Below are 24413 nucleotides of genomic sequence, written 5' to 3'. Positions count from 1 at the left end.
TAAACTTAACCCACCTATACACAAGGTAGATGAGATTTATAATAAATAATGTTTTGGAGGATGCTGTTGTTGTTAGGCATAGAAATCAGAACGCTGGATTCATACACAGATTTTGTCAGCTTAAATAAAGTTCTAAAGTATGCTGAGATGCAGAAGTAACTGCCAATAATTTGGGATCACAATGTGCTGGGAAAAGTAAACTAATACGCCTCCTGGCAAGGTGAGTCCAAGTCAAACACATGTTTTGAGTGTGGAGAATGCAATCATTTCCAGATCCTAGTCACAAATAATTCACACTGATTCATAACTATTCTGGCAGTGCAAATAAAACACACCACAAACAAAACACAAAACTTCTAATATGTGAGATAAAGTTACCACAGACACAAGTAGGTTGAATCGAGCGCTTGGGTACCTGTTTGACAGTCATTTCTCACAATATGTGTTCTCACAGAGGTTAAGAAAGGTGAATTTTGTAACGCATTTGTATATTTGGCAGAAGTGAAGGGGAAAGGTTCGTGATTGCTGGGAGCTTAAAAAAGTAGGATAATAGTAGAATTAGTCTATGGACTCTTGACTAATCCTTGGATTTGTGGTTTTAAGTAAACAATCTTTCAATCTGGTAAGCATATGATGTTAGGTATTTGAAAAGTTGAAGACTAAATTCATTTCGTTTTGAAAACTATTTGATAATTTTTTTGGAAATCCGACATAATTTTAAATCTAGTGGTAAAACCAGCACAATGTTACAAGAGAAGATAGATTTAAGGTCTAAGATGTCCATTTTGTAGAAGTAAACATAGCAAGATTCCTTGACGTTTTGGGAATGTGTAAGTTTTTTGTGTGAAGGACAAGGGGTTTTATCGCACTAAATTGACTCATTATATTGACACAAAGGTTTGATTATCTCAAAGATCAATCTTGTTAGAATGTAAGAATGTATTAAGGTCACTAGCATGCATTACAGAATGTCTGAATGCGTGCTTTTATTTACCTTTCCTAGTTTTTTGTCGTTCTATCATTAAAAGAAGTATACTCTTACCTCAAATTTATAATTGCCATTGCTGTTGCTTTGTGATAATATGATTACTTTTGGTGACATTTTGGATCTGGGTCATTCTTCCATGAACAGTAATCATTCCACAGGGTGATTTCTACGATTGTGTGAAAATAATTGTATATTCAATTCTGATCGTGTCAAAACAATAACCACGTCGAGTTGAATATGTCATCAAAATAAAGGGATTCCAACCTACGGCGTTTTCGTGATGGCTGCGATTAACTGTTCATTTTTGAGCTTTTAAGATCTTCTAATCACATTTCCACATATTTTGCTCCTACAACACAGCAGAGTAAGACATGGTGAACCTTTTGATATTAAATAACTGTAATGTGAATTTTGTTGCAAGACAACCTTTAAGTGAGGTAGTCTATTTTCCACATTGTTTTCTTGTTGAACTCTTAAGTTTGTTGTTGGTTGTGTGTACTACTTAGCATCCACATATCTCCACCAGTACATATTTTCCTTAATCTCCCTAAATGTTTCTGTAGTTCCTTTCACTGTCATGTTTTGACAGCTATCAATCAAGCAAACCTAAGAGAAGAATACGAGTGCAGTTACAGGAAACAGACACAATTGCGACATCATGCAGTCTTTGTATGATTTAGCTGTTGATATTGCTGCCAGGCATCTTCAATCAGTTTGCCAAGATTATAAAATTCTTCCTGCTCACCAGCAGGTTGATGTGCTGATGAAGGTAGGTTGTATCCTTGTATAATATTGTGATCAGTATCGAACAAAATCTTTTGTAAATTTATTGCCTTTCTTTTTGCTTGAACAGGTTAAGGAAATTGGCTACATCACATCATTATCTGTAGAATTTCAAAAAATTAGAGTAATGGAACTGTTTCTCAAAAATAGCAGGTAAGCATATAAAACACTTCTTTCATTTGAATCTATATTCATTCAGCTATAACGATCGATAATGGGCAACTGATAATGCACAACTAACTTTTTGCAACTGGCAATACACTGGCATTGTACAACCAATAATGGGATACTAACACTGCACAAATAATTCTTTACAGCTGACAATGTGCAACTGGTAACAAAAAACTGACAATGTACGAGAGCAACTGGCAATGGGCAATGCACAACTGGCAATAAGAGACTGGCAATAAGCAACTGACAATACGCAACTGACAATACACAACTGGCAATAAGCAACTGACAATACGCAACTGAAAATGCGCAACTGACGATACGCAACTGACAATATGCAACTGACAATACGTAACAGACAATATGTAACTGACAAAAAGCAACTGACAATACGCAACTGACAATACGCAACTGACGAAAAGCAACTGACGATACGCAACTGATGATACGCAACTGACGATACGCAACTGACGATACGCAACTGACGATACGCAACTGACGATACGTAACTGACGATACGCAACTGACGATAAGCAACTGATGATAAGCAACTGACGATAAGCAACTGACGATACGCAACTGACGATACGCAACTGGCAATACGCAACTGGCAATGTGCAACTGACAATGAGAAGCCAGCAGTTCGGAGCTAGCAGTTTGCATATATCAGCTGACGTGCAGCCGGGATTAAGCAATTGACATTGTGCCAAAGATGCTTTGTGTATTTGGTATTGTGCAACCAGTGATGTTCCACTGATAGTGCTCTACTAGCTCCAGTTTGTTTCATGATGTTCACTTTGGCACAAATCTTTAGTTAATAAGGCAAAAATAGGCAGCTAAGGTTTGGTTACTGTAGCTCTTCTTGATTTATAATTTTGTTATAGGTTAAAACTTCACGGCATATTTCAATGTCTAATGGACCAAGCCGACTGTAGTATAGCGGTTTTCTATACGCAAGGAATAGCGACAATGACAGCTCAGGTGCTGGGCAAGTCCTGCAATGCTGTAAAAGGAACTCTACAATTTGCCATAGAGTTTGGTAAGCATACTTAGTCATTTCTAATGTAGTTTGCTGAAACTACACTGGTGTGCCTTTCTACTGACAGTGGAAACTCTACTTAAGAAGTTAATTTGTGCCGGAAAATGTTTCGTAAGCAGAAAATTTGTAAGTAGGAACTCATGTTACCCTATAACTGCCTTAATCTGTTGCAAGCTCCCACAAAACTCAGGCATAATACTTGTGTTAAGTAACGGTTAAAATCTGTAACAAATGCGTATTAGAATTAGATTATCGCCTAATAAATAGTAAAAAAGTAATAGCGAAATAGCAAGTGAAAACGAATATGAGCGGTGTGTTTGTTTGCTTTTTGCATTGGCTGACTAGGAAGGAGTTTACTGGGCGGCAGCCTATTGCAGAGCAGCTCAGTCAGGTCACTTTCGAACTGAGCTGCCCATCTGCTTAAATTGTCAGCAGCGTGGTTTTAAAGGTTCGGTATTCAGTCTCTTGTATTTAGAAACATCTTTTGTTGTTCGAAGCAATATTTCTCAAAAAAGACATTTCATAACTTGGAAATTTTGTATTCGGACTCTTTTGCTAAAGGAAGTTCTACCGTATCAAGTCTCAGCAATCACATTGTGACTAGCTCATCATCTGATCTTTTGTATTACTATCGCTAAAGAAACTCTTGTATGACTTCATATGATTCGAAGTTATCATAAGAGACTTATGCCCATATAGATTAACAAACAACTGCTTGAGATCCATGGTAAGTTGGTGACCAGAGAGTCACTCTCCTAGCTTATATTACATCTAGTTAGGATCTAGGGCCAGTCAAAGTACACTACTCTTTAGTTATAACAGTTTTAAAATGACTGATATTCGCATCTGTTCTATCTCACTTTTTAATGGTTCAGGGAAATGACTGCAAATAGATCTGGAATTTGGCTAGTGTCAGGGTTTAACCAGTTTTTTATGAAGAATGCTTACAGTGCCTGAAATTTTGAAGCAAATTTGAGTATTTATTTTCCAGAATCTGTTATACTATTTTCTAAATTAAAACTGTTGTTTTTTATTACCCTATAAATTACTGTTGGGCCTATTGTTTTGGCTGTTGTGTAAACCACTTGAACAGCTGCATTACATTATCATAATAATTACCCTTTTGACTGATGCAGAGTTAAAAAGTTATAAAATACCCAGAAACTTCTCCATTGGCCAGTTTTAAACGAAATTTAATTTTTTGATGAAATAATATAAGTAAAAATTATTCAAGTAGAGTCACTTGCAGTACATGTATTTACATGTAATTTTAGTGTTGTATTCTCATCTAATGAATACATGTACATGTATACATGTACATGTACATGTATTCTCATCTTATGTGTGTTGAAGAGGTTTAAACTAAGATGCAACTCTTGTAGGTCAATATTGTCCGAAATATATATATTATTATATTTGACTAATTTGCATAGAAAAGCTATAGGCTTGCTTCAGGTGGTTGCCAACCACATTCAATGTGAAGCAGCCAATCATAGCAGTAAAACGATGTCACCAACCAATCATAACAGTGAATTGATGCCAGCTGCCAATTATAACATTGCATTAATGCCTAAATGTTAGTTTCTGTTTAAAGAGGTTTAAATACTTGTTAGTGGACATGGTTATGCTTCGTTCAAATTAATGAGGAATGTGTAATTGCTTGCTATTGGTCATTTGATGGTCAATAGCAGACGATTACACATTTCTTATGTCCAATTTTTACTGCTAAAAATACTCTTAACCTAGCACAGTTTGATGGTGGATGATTTTCACCAGTACAATCGGTATGCCTTTCAATTTAATGTATATATATGTCATGTTTGTAGTAATTAATTTGAGATATCAAACTTGCATACAAATTGCTAGCGTGAAATTGTCTTCTGTGTCTTTTATAGCATGACTGGCTCACATCGAATCTTATTTTTTATTGATGAATCTTTTGTAACATATTTCCTATTGATGCAATTGACCAATTAGAAACAAGCGCTTGTTATAAACTTACCTACTCAAATCATTATTATATTTACGCATTTGTTTGATTGTTTGTACAGACGCAAACATCGTTTTCCTCGTGTGAACTGGATAAGGTGAGAAATAAAAATGGTTGTAGAAACATGGACACTTATAGTTAAGATAGAAAGTTGCTTAACAGCTAGCTTGTTATGGTTGATTTTTTGTTATTCAGGTGACTTCCTAGCGGAGGCGGGATGGTATATGGATGCCGAGAGAGTCTACACTTTAGCTCTGAGAATAATTCAGCGTAATTCTGATGAAGAGTCAATAATTGCTGCCCTGAATTGCTGCACTAAGTGAGTGTTTAAGAAGTGGCCCTGTCTTCATTCCTTTTTGTCATCCAGCTTTGGCTCTCCGTTCACAATGCCGCTTAAATTATGTTTGTACAGTTTTCATCATGCAAGAAGAGAAGCTGTTATGGTTTTTTCCTTGCTTGTCAAGGAGCTAGGTTCTTTGTATCAAGAAAATCTTCACTGCTTGGTTGTAAAGGACTCCTAACCGTTTTGGGTTACTGAACCCTATAAGCATCGTATGTACATTCATCAACCTTTTGGTACTTGTAAATGTACGACTTGTGTGGAACCTCTGAAAAGGCCTCGCCGAACATCTGAGACTCAATCGAACACTTGCTAGGCAGCGCTGACCTGGAGCTTATGGAAAGTTTTACAGCGTTCATTAATGTACATATAGTGCTACGTTGCGAGGTCATATTTTGTGATTTTATTGGCTTTGATTGCTCCTTTATTGACCACCATTATCAGCTGATTAGCTCTCTACTGGTTAAGTTATCCATCGTATGTCTATCAAACTACATGATTACCAGTTGCACATGTATACTAGTAACTATAGCAACAGGTGATTCTTTAAACAAAGTAAAGTCTACTCAAAACATTTTCATGGGAAGTATCCAGCATACAGAGGTATTGCTTGTGTCATAAGGTACTTGGTTTCACAATAAAAGTTACAGTAGTCTACCAAAGGAAGACAATTCTTATTAAAACCCCCAAATTACCAGAATGATATCAAAAATTATAGTATAGAAAGATATTATCAGAAAGTTCAACCTAGCAGTTGTAATGTCTAATTTAGTATTCATTTCACAAACATGTGAAATGCGTGTAAATGGCATTTCACAAACATGTGAAGCCAGCATCTACATGTGTATGAAGAGATATCTATAGAGTAAAATGTGGTTTGCCATTCATGTAGCAACGCGCGTTATAAAACAATGTTGGCTCTGAATCTGCTACTCAAGATTTGGCCTGTATAACTGATTATCAATGAGTCCATGGGTTTTTTTCAGGTATATTATTTTGTTTTGCAAGTGCAGCGAGCTGCCGGTTTCCTTCATATCTGCTGTCAATTTTAGCGTTTGTTTCATTTTATCATTGAATCCTGATGGTACAAACTTTTGATTGTTTTTTAAGCTGTCCACGGTAAGATTAAAATTGGCCGAATTTATGGAGGTAGCCTTAGTCTATCATGTTGTTGGTCCCATTTAAGTCAAGTCTGTCAGCAATATAAATCTCATGCAATTCATGCAGTTTTGCTCTACTATGAGCATTATAGTTATTCATCATTTTTAAAACATTCTGTCCTACTTATAGGTGATTTTGTTCACCAAAATTACTTTTGTGACATCCAGTAAACTAGCCATGAGCCTGTTAGTATAGTGATAGCAGTCAAACACTGCTATAAACCTATAATTACTTTTTGTCAAAGCTAATAGTCCTGTGTGATAATGCTAAAAGGAAATAAGCATTTGTAGTTGCTATATGATTCTATAGTTATGGTATGGTATGTTCATCAATTTAATATGTCGATGTAGAAATGATATTCATTCTAATGATAGTTTAAATAATATGTAGTACAGTAGAACCTTGGTGCTCGCCCTCTTTTCTCCAACAATTTGGTGCTCAACCAAAAAATTCGAGTAGAAAATGCATTTGAATTCGAACCAATTTTTGGTCCTTGAATTAGCTGAGTCGAGCTGGAGAATGCCGAGGGAAAACAAAAAATGCTGAACAAAACGCACCCCTCAGCACTTCTCCCCATTTGGTGAGCGTCTGTTCGAAACAGACGATTAGCGGAGTAAGTTCAATCGAGCATTGTTCGCCAGTTTTCTACTTTTTTGTGTTGCCTTTGTTCTTATTACTATTTTAATGTTTATGCATGCTTTTTAGGGATGAAAACAAATTAGAATACTTTTCATTATTTCTTATGGGAAAATGAGTTTCAGTTTTCGAACAAACTCGTGATTGACCGCCAAATTTGAACGAATTATGATCAAGCACTAAGGTTCCACTGTATTTTCATAATGAAGCAAATACACAAAGTAGATGCATAAAGAAATTTACTAACAACTTATTATTATTTTTTCTCTAAATAGAGATTTCATAATTGTTTCACTATTATTTGAAAGATTTAAAGTTTTTGGGCCGTTGATCTTTAGCACAGACTGTGCTCCCCGTTTCAATCGCATATCATTAAATCTTGTTTTGCTTTGTAGAATTTTGCACGTACAAAATGGCTATTGTTGTTACTCTGAAGCTACTGCCATGGTCGAATGTACGATGGATATGGTGACTGAGTTGAGTGAGAAGGCGAGAGATGAGTACAATATGGCGTCCATATATGTAGAAATGGCCATGCTTCATTTTGCTAAAAGTCACTACACATGGGTTCGTAACATGTGCTAATAAAGTTGACCTGCTTATATCAGATGCTCTATAACATGTATGTGTTATGACTTTATGAGTTAACAAAGTTAAGGGTTATGGAGTATGTTTTCAAACTCTTACTTTTTCAGTAACAGACTGTCTTGCACTCACTTTCACATTAATATTTAGTAACTTATACAATTTAGTATGTTATCAGAGTACAATGTTATAGTCTATTAGCAGTTTAGCACCATATTTTACAATTTGGTTTTTTGTATTATATATTTGTACACATATAAAACATATGTATATATGAAATATATATGTTCATATGTTCATATATGTATATTTTATATATATATATATATATATAAAATATATATATTGATACATACAAGTATATAAAATATATATACTTTTGTTTATCTATCAAATATATAAATTTGTACAAATATAAAATATATGTAGGCCTACATATGTATATATATGAAATATATATTTGTATATATAATATACATGTATATTTTGTATACACATGTATATTCATGTAAAAATATACATGTTCGTAAATATATAAAATATACATACAGTCAAACATGGATAACTCGAACTTCACGGGACCGAGCAAAAGTGATCGAATTATCAGAGCATTCAAGTTATCAGAGCACTGTCACAAGTTCATGTATTTACTTATTTTTTAGTAGATGCATGTACATATACAAACTATAATATAAATCAAAAGCACAACTGGCTTGTTTCAAATTAAATGCTTCTAATGTGAAGTTTAAAACGTTTTTATCAAAAAGTATAGAGATTTTTCTATCACTTGAGATTGGTTCGTTGTTTGAGGTAATGTTATTGCCAGGACGATTTTTAGATTGACATTGGCAAAACTTGATCGTTGTTGAAATGCTAAAAAAAAAGACATCAGTACATATACAAACTAAAATATAAATCAAAAGCACAAATGGCTTGTTTCAAATTAAATGCTTCTAATGTAAAGTTTAAAACGTTTTTATCAAAAAGTATAGATTTTTCTATCACTTGAGATTGGTTCGTTGTTTGAGGTGATGTTATTGCCAGGACAATTTTTAGATTGACATTGGCAAAACTTGATCGTTGTTGAAATGCTCAAAAGAAAAGACATCTTTTTCTTTTGAGCGTTTTACCCACGATCAATTTTGCCGATTTTTCTTGAAGTCTATGCTAAGATTACCTCACTTTACCTCGCTTCCGAAGGGCGATCGTTAAGCGGATGTTTGGTATAAATCAAATTTCACCAAACCTTTAGAAAAGTCGTTGACAAAAATATTTTGCCGATGGTGGTAATAACGACACTTATGAATTACGAAAAGTTGAGGTTTACCTCTATGGCTTGGAATAAAGTGATTTTCTAAAGCGATAACAACCATTTCGGTAGCCGTTGGGCTAAAAACAGTTCGATTTAACAGTGTTGAGTTCGAGTTATCTATAGAAATTTATCATAACGTGGGAATGAACCAAACAAACCGTTCGAATTAACCATGTGTTCGAGCTATCCGTGGGCGAGTTATCCATGTTTGACTGTACATTGTATATATATATGAAACATACATATTTGTACATATATAAAATATAGGCTATATACTTTTGTATTGTCACACTACAGACAGTACTGTTTCATGTATTGTAACCTCATCAGTGCAGCTCAGATTTGGCAAGGGAGGTAACTCCCATTGCCAACGAGAGTTGACTTCCTGCCATGAAACAGCACTAAGTTATCTCACAGACTTTAAGAAAGTCAATGTGTGGCACTTGAGTGCTCAAATCACAAAAGCGATATATATATATATATAGTCAAACATGGATAACTCGAACTTCACGAGACCGAGTGAAAGTGTTCTGAGTTATCAGAGCGTTCAAGTTATCAGAGCACTGTCACAAGTGCATGTATTTATCAGTAGATACATGTACATATACAAACTATATATAAATCAAAAGCGTAAATGGCTTGTTTCAAATTAAATGCTTCTAATGTAAAGTTTTTTTATCAAAAAGTATAGGAGATTTTTCTATCACTTGAGATTGGTTTGTTGTTTGAGGTGATGTTATTGCCAGGACGTTTTTTAGATTAAAATTGGCAAAACTTGATCGTTGTTGAAATGTTCAAAAGAAAATACATCTTATTCTTTTGAGCGTTTTAACCAAGATCAATTTTGCCGATTTTTCTTGAAGTTTATGCGAAGGTCACCTCACTTTTCCATGCTTCCGAAAGGCGATCGCTAAGCGGATGTTTGGTAAAAATCAAAATTCACCAAACCTTTAGAAAAGTCGTTGACAAAAATATTTTTCCGACGGTGGTAATAACGAGACCTATGAATTACGAAAAGTTGAGGTTTACCTCTATGGCTTGGAATAAAGTGATTGTCTAAAGCGATAACAACCGTCTCGGTAGCCGTTGGCAAAAAACTGTTTGAGTTAACAGAGTTGAGGTCGAGTTATCTAAAGCAATTTATCATTACGTGGGAACGGACCAAAGAAACCGTTCGAGTTAACCATGTGTTCGAGCTATCCGAACGCGAGTTATCCATGTTTGACTGTACTTCTATACTTCTATATATATATTTCTCAAAGTATGTATGTGTGTCCCTCCAGCTATAGCTATTATTAGAATAGCTGTAGCTGGACAACGCTGACGCAAGGTCGTGGCATACCGTCATTAGAAACCTAGAGCTTATTAATTAGCTTACTGGAATTTTCCATTGGCAATGTGCTAGGCTAATAGCAAGTGGCGGGTAACTCTCATTACTTCTCATTGTTTATAAGCTGATTTTTAATACCATTTTCCATTGGCATTGTGTCAGGCTAATGGCAAGTGGTAGGCAACTCTCATCACCTATCATTGTTTATAAGCTGATTTTTATTACCCGGGCAACGCTGGAAAGCACAGGTAGTTTGTATATATATGTGAAATATATATTTTCACATGTATGAAATATATGTACGTTTGCATATATGTATATATATAAAAATATAATTTGTATATATACATGTATAAAAATATACATATTTTTAGATATATAAAATATATATACATTTGTATATATATAAAATATATATTTATATATAAAATATATTTATTTGTATACATGTACAGTATATATCTATATATATATATATATAAATGTGAGTGTCTGTCCAGTTATAGTGATACAGTTTTAAGGTATGGCCACACGTGCCAATTTTTTTCGTTAGTTCTGACCGAAATTAACAAAAACATAGAATTATTCGGCCGAAATTCACAGAATCGTCAGAGCTTTGCATGTACACCGAAATCATCGACGAAACGCTTTTAATTGGCTAAACAGGTTATTAGCGAGCGCGATTTTAGCAGCTTTCGCAATTGGTATAGTCCAAGACATGTATTATGACACACAATAAAAGTACCAATGCAATTCAACCTAGTACATACGATGCAACTGCCTAGATTGTGCTATCATTGGTTTTTTATCGTTTGGACACTATGGCTACGAATCGTTTCTTTTTAATAATAAGAATTTCTTTTTTAGCAGCGAAAGTTCTGTTATAGAAAGAGTTGCCATCTTTAGCGCAATCAAGTTAATTGCATCATATTTACGATGGCGAATTGCGTTAATATTTTTCTTGCGTGTCGCGTTATGTGTCTTGGACTATACAAATTGCGAAAGCTGCTAGAATCGTGCTCGCTAATAATTTGTTTAACCAATTAAAAGCGTTTCGTTGACGACTTCGGTGAGCATGCACAGCTCGGACAATTCTGTGAATTACGGCCGAAAAATTCTGTGTTTTCCATTCATTTCATGATTTCGGTCAAAACCAACAAAAAAATCGGCATGTGTGGCCGTACCTTAAGACATGAAAAGTCCACTCTGCAGGAGATTCGATACCGGATTCTCCGGGTCTGCGGTCACGAGAGTTAACCCCTACACTACATTGACCTTGCCACGCTGCAAAGTATTTGAGCAAATACATTTGCAGCGCTTGCGAAAATAGTAGCACGCTTGGCTTTTAGCTTCCGTGCCACAATCATTAAATACGATCAAAACTTTACCTCTTTTCTTTATTTACAGTTTTTACGTTATTCTTTTATTTTAATTAAAACAATTTTTTTTATAACCAACTGTCTTTAATCGATTTCAATTAAAACATCATTGTTTGTATGAATATTGTTTATTTAATATGGACATAGTACACTAACATGTGTAATTACCTTTCCCCAACACAAATATTGAGTTCGCTACACAGTTTATCACTAAAGTTCCTTACAGTACTTGCTTTGTGTATTGGCAATATAACGGTATTAGCTTACAAATTTTTTTCTTCGACTTCCACGAATTCTTAATTTGTGATTGAATCAATCTCAGATTGCATAACAAACATAATTACTGTAATATTTTACTGTATTGTTGTGTAAGGTTATAATTATCAGTTATTCTTCGCTCTCTTATATTTTTGAAGTAATTATTACATTTATAAAGTTCATATAAATTTATAAGTTTATGAAGTTCATTTCATTATTATTATTTTTGAGTTGGGTTTTTGTAAAAACATAATTTGAATATAGTATTTTAAGTTTAAACATTGCTAATTTTTCTTTCATTGTTATTATCACTTAGTTAATTTCCAATCTTCCTTTATTGTTAAATAGATAACATTGTTAAAGTCTTTGATTTGTTACTGTTAAGTAAATAGTTATATTTCTTGAAAGTCCTTTAGTTCAAACTGATTTATTAATATTAATTTATCATTTAATTTATAATTATAATTTAATCATTTTTTTCAGACATTCATTTGCTTAATTTCAATTACAGATGCGTTATAGTTTTTATATTCCATATTCAGTTATAGTTCCATATTCAGTTATAGTTCCATATTCAGTTATAGTTTTTATTTCAAATTAAAATGTTAAATATATGAATTCTGAAAAGTTATACATGATCTAATGCCTCAAAAAACAAAGAACCCGCAATGGTTCATCAGAGGAAAGAGAAGACAGACTTAGAAAAGTCAGGATGAGGAAAGCCGCTGCTAGAGCTTTGGAAACTGAACAGCAAAGAAATAGACACTTAGCAAATGACAGATGAAAGGAGAGCACAACTTCAGCATCTCAGACTGATCAGGAACATCAACAAAAATAAGCAAACAGCCGAGAGGATTGCCTAGAGATCCCTAGAGCTTGATGAACAACGTGCATGAAGACAAACGTGTGATCGAGAGAGGATTACAGCAAGAAAATCTACTGCTTGGCAAGAACAGTTTAATTGCAACATTTTTATGACTGCTCTGTTAGCTATGAGAGTGATTATTTTTGTTTGTTAGGAAAAATAGATAAAATTTGTCACTATTGTCAAGCAATCAAGTGGAAAGACGAAACTCCAGCAGTTGCTGGGCCATCTGAACCATTGAAAAGTTTGTTGCTTGCAAATAGCGTAGATTCCTACCACTTTCTAATATTCGTAAATATAACAATTGTGTGTTGGTTACATACTAGTTTCTGTGTGCTTTTATACTATGTATGTTTAGCTGTATCTTTCGACCTTACATAATTGTGAGCTTTTCTCTTTCAACTGTTGCATAACTGTTATATTGCTCTCCTGTTGGCTACAGCCAATTCAGTTTCAGTAATAAACCAGGCAAGTCTAGTTATCAAATTCACATGACATATTCAACAACTTTTTTATTACTGAGCATCGCTGGGTATTCATTCACCTGGTATATATTTATAAAATATATGCGTCCAGAATATTATATCAAATATTCTGGGATGGGAAATATTCTGATATAAGTTTGCATAAAGATTTTTCTTTTACGGTAAAATAAAATGGTGCTTCCGGGTAAGTTAAACTGGCAATCATGTCGGTATCTTTGAAAAGACTTGGTGTTTTGTTTACTTTTGTTGAGTAATTGTTAAAGCTGGATAGAGTTGCGTATTATACTCAGAGGGCTACATCGTTGATGCGTTTTGTTGAGCAGGCCTTCCAATATAGTCTGCTTGCTCTGAAGGAGTTGGACCAGCCAAACGTACCTATTGACACGGCCATTGATGTGCTCAGACTTTGCTCCAAAGGTTTTGTCGTTAAACGAAATCTCAAGCTAGCTGGAAGAATTATTAAAAAAGCAATGAAGCTTGCTCAGTAAGTAGCACTTACTGAGTAAATCATTCATTTATGTTGTAGGTTAGTGTTGTTGCCGAGCGTTTTAACTCGATCAAGTTTTGTCAATTTCAATCTTGAACCATCTTGGCAGTTCTGATCACCTCAAATATAAAAAACAATCGCAAATGATAGAAAAATACCGATACTTCTGATAAAATTAAGAACAAGTTCAATCCACTACACACAACTCCTTCGATATTGACCTCTTTGTTTACATTTTTGTTTATAAGTTTTTCATTTACATACATGATATAGTAATAAACACAAAATGATTATTATTACTAATTAATTTTAAGTTGTAGTACAAAATAATTAAACTGGCATTGATGTCATCATAACCTTTTCTCTGATATTTTCTTCTTGGTTTGCCTATCCAAGACTGGCTCAATTTTTCAGAGCATGGTAACAGCAATCAATTGCAGATTTGGTATATATACAGTATATATGTGTATTTATATTCTCTATGATATTATTATGTATTTAAATTATCCGTGACCAATACAGTCATGGTGTACTCTACTGAGTGGCTAATATATGTCACAGTTATAAATGCATAGAGTTCATCAACGCTGAATGATCTCCACCATTGAAGATTGTATCACTTTCACTAACGTTTGTACCTTGCGTAGCGTGCACTACAGATGTAATCATCCCAAGTATGCAGATGCCATGATGGACTATGGCTTTTACCTGCTAAACCTGGACCATGTCTCATCAGCTGTTTCCGTCTATAAGGTCAGGCTTTTCCTTATTATTACTTCTTATCTGAAATACCATATATAGTAGGGTTGTGTGGTGGCGACATACGAATCAGTTCAAGAAAAAGATAAAATTAGCTCTTGCTTGTCTGTGTTTATTTGCATGTTTGTCAAATGTCTTACATGTGGATGTTCTTTTTCAAGATGCTAATAGGCTGTAAATATAATACATCAATGACAGAACAGACTGTTTTTAGGGAGTTATCTTTGCTTGATAATAAGCTAATATGTACAAACTCATAGCTTGCTGGTTTCAATTATAATTACTAATACCCTGGCAGTCTGATGTGCTATGAGAGATTGTCATGTTTATTAAGTATGGGCACAATTATTGGGAAGTGTAGCAAGGTGGTTGGAGTGGTGCAGATAGTAGTGTGGCTAGTAGTTATGTTGAAAGTTGTGAGTTCTAATCCGGTGCACTGTTATCTTTTTTTGCCAGCTGATGCTTTGAATAGACGGGCACGCCTCTTATTATAGTAAAGACTGCTAATAAAAAATCAGGGGCTTTTTTACTTGAATTTTGGCCTAGAATCTGGGTGATTTGCTCTATAAGCTAGTGATGCTTTTATATGTCAGAGGTCTTTGTTGTTATTAGAATTTTAAAAGATTTTTAACAATGCAGTATCCCGTTTGCAGAAAGCATTGCAGATTCGGCAGCATATATTCGGAGGGGCAAACCTTCATGTGGCTCTCTCTCACGAGGACCTTGCCTATGCACACTATGTAGAGGAGTATAATAATGGTGATTTTGACACTGCCAGGTATGGTATAGGTCACCCTCCTTTTACCATCAACTTGTTTAATTTGGGCGCTGAGGCTAACTCTGTCCTCTGATTATATATCAGCTGATTGTATATCAGCTCTAAAAATTTAATGCTTTGCTCAGTTAACAAGTTAATTCTTGGAGTTGTCTCACTGAAGTTGTAAAGCATTAAAGTTACAGTAGACGCTTCTACAACGTAGATAAATCATTCTGAGATCGTGTAAGTTACGCGGTTTGTACATTATACTGTAAAATACATGTAAATTGTTTAGTCCGTTCCAAGATCTTCCCAATTTCACTCCTTTGGCTTTTCAAAAGGGAAAAACTAAACCTAACCTTTTAATTTCATGACTGTACATTAACTGTAGTATTATTAGTTTGTATCAACACTTTCACTGGGTTTACGGTCCATAATTACAGAACTTTGCATTAAGTTTAGGGGAGCACACACCCTCAATATCAATTTAAATTGATTTTTCTCTCTTCTTTCTATACAGCAAGGCCTATGCTGCAAAGACAAAAAATTGCATCTATATATATATATATATTTCTCAAAGTATGTCTGCCTGTCATTCAAGCTATAGCGCACGCTGATTATTTTACTGATGCGGCCACGCGTTACGATGTCCCTGTTAAGAAATTTTTTTCATATGGTTCAATCACTACATCTTGGGTCAAGACCAATTTATCTCGTGCGGACAATTACATTGTCTCCATGGGAAGAGTCTCCATAGAGTAGGAGTTTCCCGTATTCGAAGTTTTGATGGATAGCTTCTGGTGGAACAGTAACCTTTCTTATACACACACACTTCTATGCAAGAATTGTTATTATTAATTCAACATATTCAGGATTTTTGTTTTGTTTTTTCAGTTCGTATTAATTGTATCATTACTGAATCACCTTTTATTGTAATCGTAGCAAAACCGACTTAATATAGCTATTACTTGCTAATTATTTTATATTTACATCTAAATCTTTTTATAGTCGTTTTATTTTTTTTAATTTATCTGACCTGTACGAAAAACTTTTCTCATGATATGAGGAAATATGAGTTTAAAAGATGTTTGACAAGGTTTGAAAACCTTTGCAGTTGTTTTTATTTTCTCTCTAAATTTATTTCAATTACACAAAACACTTTTCTCATGATATGTAGTTTGAAAGTTAAGAATAGCAAATGTTGTTACACGTTAAATACAAATCAATTTATTGACCAAAGACTTTTTATTACCCATTCAACGCCGGGTAGCACAGCTAGTACATCTATAAATCTCAATGTTTGTCTGTTTGTCGTCTGTCATTCGTCGGTCTGGTTATAGCGATAAAGTTTTAGCAGCGAAAAATCACCTTCGTTCTGGCTTTGAACTCGCGATATTCAAATCGCAAGTCCACTAACAAGCCTACTAACAATCGTCATAACTTTTGACCCACACAGTCTATAAAAATATGTTGATACTCATCACAAAGGACTGTACTCCTCACAAAGTACTGTACTCATCACAAAGCACTGTACTCGTCACAGAGTACTGTACTCGTCACAAAGTACTGTACTCAGCACAAAGTACTGTACTCGTCACAAAGTACTGTACTCATCACAAAGCACTGTACTCGTCACAGAGTACTGTACTCGTCACAAAGTACTGTACTCGTCACAAAGTACTGTACTCATCACAAAGTACTGTACTCAGCACAAAGTACTGTACTCGTCACAAAGTACTGTACTCGTCACAAAGTACTGTACTCGTCACAAAGTACTGTACTCAGCACAAAGTACTGTACTCGTCACAAAGTACTGTACTCATCACAAAGTACTGTACTCGTCACAAAGTACTGTACTCATCACACAGTACTGTACTCAGCACAAAGGACTGTACTCAGCACAAAGGAATATTCCAGTCACTTATGCAGTCAATAACTATTTATTGAGTTGAAAAACAACTACTACCTTCTGAAGTTAAACTAAACCTTTCCTGAATTTCAATTGGTTCTTAGACCTACATACAATTTGGTCTCAAATAAGTTTTATAAAAGCTTTTCAGAAAAACATTTTTAACATAAAAGAATTAAAGTTGTGGAACAATTGGGCATTTTAGTAAGAAAAACAGTTGTAAGCAAATGATGTCTACTTTTCTACCTCCTTGACTAATACAGCAGCTAAAGCATTCTCATTGACTCAAGATGATGGTATGCTAAGATTGTTTACAGTTGGATCTGATTCGAAACTAATTTTTAGCTATTAGTGTGACTTCTCATTTTACCAACTCGTTTGCAAGGCAGAGTCTGTTTGACGTCGCTTCATAATGGCCAGTAATTGCTCTGGGTTTTCAGGGTATTCTTTTTTATTGATATAATTTCATCAATCTGCTACATAAAGGCTTAGAATATCATCCCTTTGTTCCTTTGCTGCTTAATGAGTCTGTATATTTATAATGGTAATGCTTTCTTTTGAACATCTGTTTATTTAAAGTAAAGCATTTTTTTGTTTATATCAGTACAATGTAACGCCCCATTGCCTATTGATTCCTTTTGTTGCAGTGTCATCCAATTGTGTTCTATTATGTCTTGTAGAAGGCACTCATACCAAGCTATGAAGATTTTTGTATCTATTTTACCCTCCGATCATCTACTTCTGGCATCATCTAAAAGAGTCCGAGGTGGGTTAATGGTTCATTCTACAAACACTGATGTGATAAAGATAGTGTTAAAATGTAAAGATTTGTTTACGGTTATGTTATAATAGTTCTATTTGTGAAATTCTTCGTTGCTTTAAAAACCAGTTAGTTAAATATTGTTATTACCTCTTAACATCCCTTTTAGTAACTTTAGAAGAGTTGTCAATAGCAGTTGTTAAACATAAATTAACCAAGGCCAACCTACTCTTATTATAATGAGATGGTGAATGCTATTTTTATTGCCAAGTTGTGCCAACTTCTGTGTGTCCAGCGCCTAGCTGCTGTACTACTGCAGCTACATCTGTATGCGTCATATTGCACTACGTCATACGTCACACCTTACTTATGTAAAAATTAAGCTTTCATTTTTTTTATTCAATCAATATTGTAACTATATTTATTTTTTGCTTTATGTTATATTTTTACTAATTGATGAAATGAAACACACGCATGCACACACACGCGCACACACACCCACCAGGTGGCATAAGACTGTCTTTATATAGGCTCGACTTGCTGATTTTAGGTTGAAAAACTAAAAAGGATCTAACAATGTTAATGTCTGCTCTTATGTAATGATGTATTTTACAATGTGGCAGTCATATAGCACTGCTTTAGAAATATAGCTTCACGTTTGGCAGTTTCATATTATGTTTCTAACCTGCTGTCGTCAGTCAGGAGAACTTGAGCTTAAATAATTTTAACTTTGAGCTTTCACCTATTAACATATGTAATGCGATTTGTAGCGTTGATACTGGAAGAGATGGCTATAGACACAACTAACATGAACGAGGCCAAAAAGTTGCTCACTGAAGCCCTCAACCTACACAAGGAATCATTAGCTCTTGCTAAGTTGGTCTTTGGGGACCACAATGTGCAGACGGCCAAGCACTACGGCAACTTGGGAAGACTTTACCAGACTCTACGACACTGGGAGGTGAGTTGTAGGCAGAGGTGAACAGTTAATAGAGGCTAGGGTAGCTTCACATAAATAGGGAAATATGAGATGTAGAAAAAAGGATGTGAGCCATAGATAGAGGGAGATTAGCCATAGATAATGGCTAGCTGTAAATAGAGAGAGGGAGATGAGCCATAGATAATGGCTAGCTGTAAATAGAGAGAGGGAGATGAGCCATAGATAATGGCTAGCTGTAAATAGAGAGAGGCGAGTTGTAGACAGAAAAAGGTAAGTTGTAGATAAAGAGAAGTGAGCCGTAACTAAAAAGAGGTGAGCCGTAGATAGAGGGAGGTGAGCCATAAATAGAGGGAGGTGAGCTGTAGATAAATAAAGGCAAGCCATAGATAAAGAGGTGAGCTGTAGATAGAGAAAGGCAAGCCATAGATAGAGAGGTGAGCTGTAGATAGAGAAAGGCAAGCCATAGATAGAGAGGTGAGCTGTAGATAGAGAAAGGTGAGCCATAGATAGAGAGAGGTGAGCTGTAGATAGAGCAAGGTGAGCCATAAATAGACGGAGGTGAGCTGTAGATAGAGAAAGGTGAGCCATAGATAGAGAGAGGTGAGCTGTAGATAGAGAAAGGTGAGCCATAAATAGACGGAGGTGAGCTGTAGATAGAAAGAGGTGAGCTGTAGATAGAGAAAGGCAAGCCATAGATAGAGAGGTGAGCTGTAGATAGAGAAAGGCAATAGATAGATAATAGATAGATAGAAAGAGGGGAGTTGTAGATAGAGGGAGGCAAGCCTTAGAATTCAGTTTGAAGTTACTGGGCTGTTGAAGATATTCTGTCTACAGATGAATTACTGACAATGTTAAACATGATCAACGATATAAATCATTGTTACATTTTTCCTCAAACACTCCAACTGCTGGCCAGTGATGATCCGATGTTAAATTTGTAATTTTCTTTGATATATTCGTTTTAGACTATATAGAGAACATTTATGGTTGCGCGGGCCAACAGATGCCAGCAGCTGTTATCATCCGTTGTTGTTGTTTTGCGTTACAGCAAGCAGAGGAGATGCACAAAAAAGCAATCGAGACTAAAGAGGCCATCTTGGGGGCAGAAGATTATGAAGTTGCCCTGAGTATTGGACACTTAGCCTCCCTTTACAACTATGACATGAAGAAACTGCCTGAGGCTGAAGAGCTCTATAAGAGATCAATTGACATAAGTATGCTTACTTGATGTTTTCACTAGAAATCTATTTACATATATATACGAGCCTTGATGCCTTCACTAAAAATCAATTGGCATAGGCTAGCATGCCTTGATGACTTCACTAAAAATCTATTGGCATAGGCAATCATGCCTTGATGTCTTCACTAAAAATCAATTGGCATAGGCAAGCATGCCTTGATGACTTCACTAAAAATCTAATGGCATAAGCATGCCTGTCTTGACGTCCTCACTAAAAAATCTAATGGCATATATACATGCCTTGATGTCCTCACTAGAAATCTGTTGACATATATACATGCCTTGATATCTTCACCAGAAATCTATTGACATACGTCTTCACGATTGACATAAATATGCATGCCTTAATATCTTTGCAAGACATCTTTTGACATGAGTATGCGTTCCTCACTGTTTACTTTAGAATTCTATTGACATATGTACGTAAAAGTGCATTGATGTCTTCACTAGAAATCAATTGTTATATGCAAAGCATACATATATTGATGTCTTCACCAAAAGTCTATTAACATTATTATGGAGGGAGAAGTGTATATAGATTTAGTGGTTATCTCTGTTAATCAATCCCATTTTGTCATTGTCTGTCTGCATAAATAATACGCGTTTCTACACTTTTTAACCGATGTGCATCCTTATGCTTCATGCCTTCCGTCAGGTCACTAAAAATATTTAATTTCAATACTCTGTCTGGTTCATGAGAACCAGACAGAGTATTGAAATTGAATATTGAGTATTGAACCAGCCTCTAAAATACTTATTTGATTAGAAACTCAAGCATGAATCTTGAAAGAGAAAGGTATGCGTATTGAAATTAAAAATATTTAATTTCAATACTCTGTCTGGTTCATGAGAACCAGACAGAGTATTGAATATTGAGTATTGAACCAGCCTCTGAAATACCTATTTGATTAGAAACTCAAGCATGCGTGCCTTTGCATGCATTAAGGCCAATTGCCTCCAATGGTCACGTTCATGGATTGTTATTGGGAAAACAGTGTAGCAAGTTGTCTTGAATATCTACACGCATGCTGCGGGGCATCTGCATGGGTTGCAGGCTATCTGGTTGAATACAAACAATCTCAGGCTATGCCGGGCTTAATGCTAGTATAAAATAGCAATATTATTTTTATTTTATTACTTCATGCCTTGCCTTTTGCTCCATCAGAGAATCGCAACTTGTTTACTAGCTGCGTATTTATAGGATGTATTTATAGGATGGAGTTGGCGCTTTGTCGACATAACTTTGATGATTCAAGCAATTTAAAAGATGATCTAACAGTCTTAGATTAAAAACAGATTCACAAACAAACATTGCTCGGCTAACTTGTCTCTCAGAGGCTACTTGGAGTTATTTTGGGAATATGATATTACTGTAGAATTTTCCTTACCGCCAAAGAGATGAACTAGTAAGGCAGTTGGTACCACTGATTTTTGTTTGAGTAGTACGGTGAACTAAATATCTATGTACACTGTATATAAATCTCAGTGTTTGCTTATCTCTGGCTTCTGTGTCGAGTTAAAGCGATTAAAATGTAACAATGAAAAATCCGCAGCGAACTGGATTTGAACTCGCAATGCTCAACTCACATGTCTATAAACAGGCACCTTTAACCACTAGTCTAAACTATCCTTATCATTCTTTTATTATGTTATTTATCCTTATCGTGATTGCAGGGTACAAGCCAAATATCTACTTTTTATTGTTAATTAATATTACCTTTTGCGGTTTTTTCTTTTGAAAGTTTTTTAATACTAATTTTAAAATCATTTCCCATTTTTTGTAGTCTTTTAATGAGCCGTTACGTGGCGCCTTTAATTTCCCGTTCTTTCTAATGGTGTTCTGTAATAGCTAAAAACTTTTCACGTGGACAGTTTTGTGTTGTGTTATTTCGAGTAAGAATTGCCTCCACATTCTCTTTCCATTCGGTCGAACAAAGTACCCTTGTGTGCTTCACTGCTATACGTTTGTACCAGTTGACTTTGAATACAGCGTGCTTCGGCTGCAACAGTAACCTTTTTTATATGCACACTTTTATGTACTCATTGTTATCATTAATTCAACGTGTTCATTATTTTTATTTGGTTTCTCAGTTCGTATTAATTGTATCAAATCATTTTTCATTGTAATCATTGTAGCAAAACAGACTATCTAGCCATTAGTTGCTAATTATTTCACATTTAAACACCTTTACTGTTGTTTTATTTTTTCTCTCAATGTATTTCAACTGCACAAAACACTCTTGTCGTTATGTATGTAATACTATATTTGCTAAATAAAAATAAATTTTCTGTGAAAAGGTCTTTTATTACCCAGGCAACACCGGGAATTCATCTAGTATATAAATAAAACCCACTCTGTCATTGCACATGCGTGCTACTCTATATAAATGCTATGTGTTGTCATTCTATTGGTCCGATTTTATCCAAACCTCACGCGCATATGCCTCGTCTCTTCCATCAGGTCGCTTAAATATTTGGTTTCAAAACTAAATCTGGTTCCTGAAAACCAGCCTCTTAAACAACCATCTGCGGCTATCTGATTGAAAATAAAGAAAATCCGGAGCATCGCTGGCCTTTCTGCTAGTATTTGAATACAAGGTTGTAATTTGTCACACAAACTGGTTTTCAACCCATTCGCTATAGTTGATCTAATGTATGGGAAAATTGAAAGAAATAACACGATTTTGCATTTTTTTCTCGATTAACCACGATAAGTGAAAGATTACTGTGAGTCTAAATCATAGGTGAAAGAGTTTATTTAAAAGAGTTATGGTATTTTTCGATCATTTACGATTGTTTTTTGTCTGGCTGGTCTGATAGTCAGGATGTTTCAAGAATAAAATTGATAAAACGTGATCGCGGTTTAAAACGCTCAGAACAAGTGAAATCGTCATTATGATGTCTATAATTACAAAGAGACGGCACAATAGAGACACGTAACGCTGCAACTTGAACGCAATAGCCGATATCAACTATAGCAACGGTAGCAACTAGTGACATCACGTATTGTTTTTTGAGTGTTTTCTGAGACTTTAATCTTTAAACATCCTGGCAGTCAAATCACCGCAAACGTCAAAAACAATCACTAATGATAGAAAAATATTGATAATTTCGGATAAAATCTACTAAAAGTTCGAGTAAGTTCATCCTTAATACAATAATAATAATAACATAATAACATAATAACAAATATTCTCCGTGCTCAGAGCCGCAAACCAATTGCTGCATGATCTAAATAGAGAACTTTCAACTACCAAATTTTGTCATCTGTAATTCTAGCTTTATGACTCTTCTGTTTTTCTTCAGCAATCAAACTCTTTGGCAAAGGTTACAGCGGGCTGCAGTACGACTATCGAGGTCTCATTAGTTTGTATGAAGCGACGTCGCAGTTGAGCAAGGTTTTGCATTACAGCAAGGAGCTGAATGAATGGCACGAGATACGCACCAGAGAGAGCACAGTACAAGACACGTCTGACCCTCTCAAATTCTTAACAATCAACTCAGCGGAAGAGTGCGGCAGCAAGAACAGTATATGTGATCTTTTAGGTCATTGTGAACAGCTTTATCCTATGACACTAGGGCGTGATTGCTTGGTAAAGGGTGCTGCCCATTCTATGGAAGTGTTGCGTTCATTGCGTGGGGAAAGTTCACAGCCACCTTAATCTTCACTTTTTTTGGACATTTTGAATATAATCTACGTTAGTATTTACTGACTGTAGGTTGATTCACGAGACTAGCTCGATGCCAAATGTTAAGTTTTTACTATATTCTGAGTGCCAACAACTTAGATTATTTTGTTGGTAGATCTCATTAATAAAACTACTATCTGTTTTTATCTTTTTGTTGACCATTGTCTCATTATTCACTTTCCTTTGCTCTTTGTTTGGTAGCGGTATCCAAGCCGGAAATCTGTGGAGGCTGTTTTTTTAAACATTAAAGTGAAATCTATGCAAAATTTACCACTTGTTTTTATAACTACATGTATGTTACAAGGTGTTACAGTGAGTATTCACAGATGTAAATAGTCTATCCCAGTTTTCAAAGTTGTTGCTCTGCGAAGCTAAATGTATTTTGTACATGAAAAAATGAATACAAAGCTATAATAAAGCTAATAATTTTAATGTGATATAAAAAAATAAAATGGTTCTTTATGTTGCTGATATGATACTGGGACTTGGACATTACTGGATTTCCCATAGCCTTGTTTATAGACCATTGAATGAAGTTTTTATTTGGCAT

General features: G+C 35.0%; 1 protein-coding gene across 1 annotated transcript; it reads left to right on the top strand.

Moving 5' to 3' along the window:
* Positions 1-105: 105 nt before the first annotated feature.
* LOC137393263 (amyloid protein-binding protein 2-like) lies at positions 106-24338 on the top strand. The gene is made up of 13 exons (XM_068079732.1): positions 106-220; positions 1578-1757; positions 1842-1924; positions 2827-2981; positions 5167-5290; positions 7504-7675; positions 13646-13806; positions 14457-14562; positions 15222-15346; positions 17915-18000; positions 18765-18955; positions 19983-20148; positions 23481-24338. The coding sequence occupies exons 2-13, from the start codon at positions 1647-1649 to the stop codon at positions 23834-23836; spliced, it is 1836 nt and encodes a 611-aa protein (XP_067935833.1). The 5' UTR covers positions 106-220; positions 1578-1646; the 3' UTR covers positions 23837-24338.
* The last annotated feature ends 75 nt before the right edge of the window (positions 24339-24413 follow it).

This window comes from Watersipora subatra, chromosome 1, assembly GCF_963576615.1.
Source record: "Watersipora subatra chromosome 1, tzWatSuba1.1, whole genome shotgun sequence".
NCBI classification, from domain to species: Eukaryota; Metazoa; Bryozoa; class Gymnolaemata; order Cheilostomatida; family Watersiporidae; genus Watersipora; species Watersipora subatra.
The sequence above is the reverse complement of the archived record's forward strand: the minus strand, read 5'-3'. Positions and strand labels throughout refer to the sequence as shown.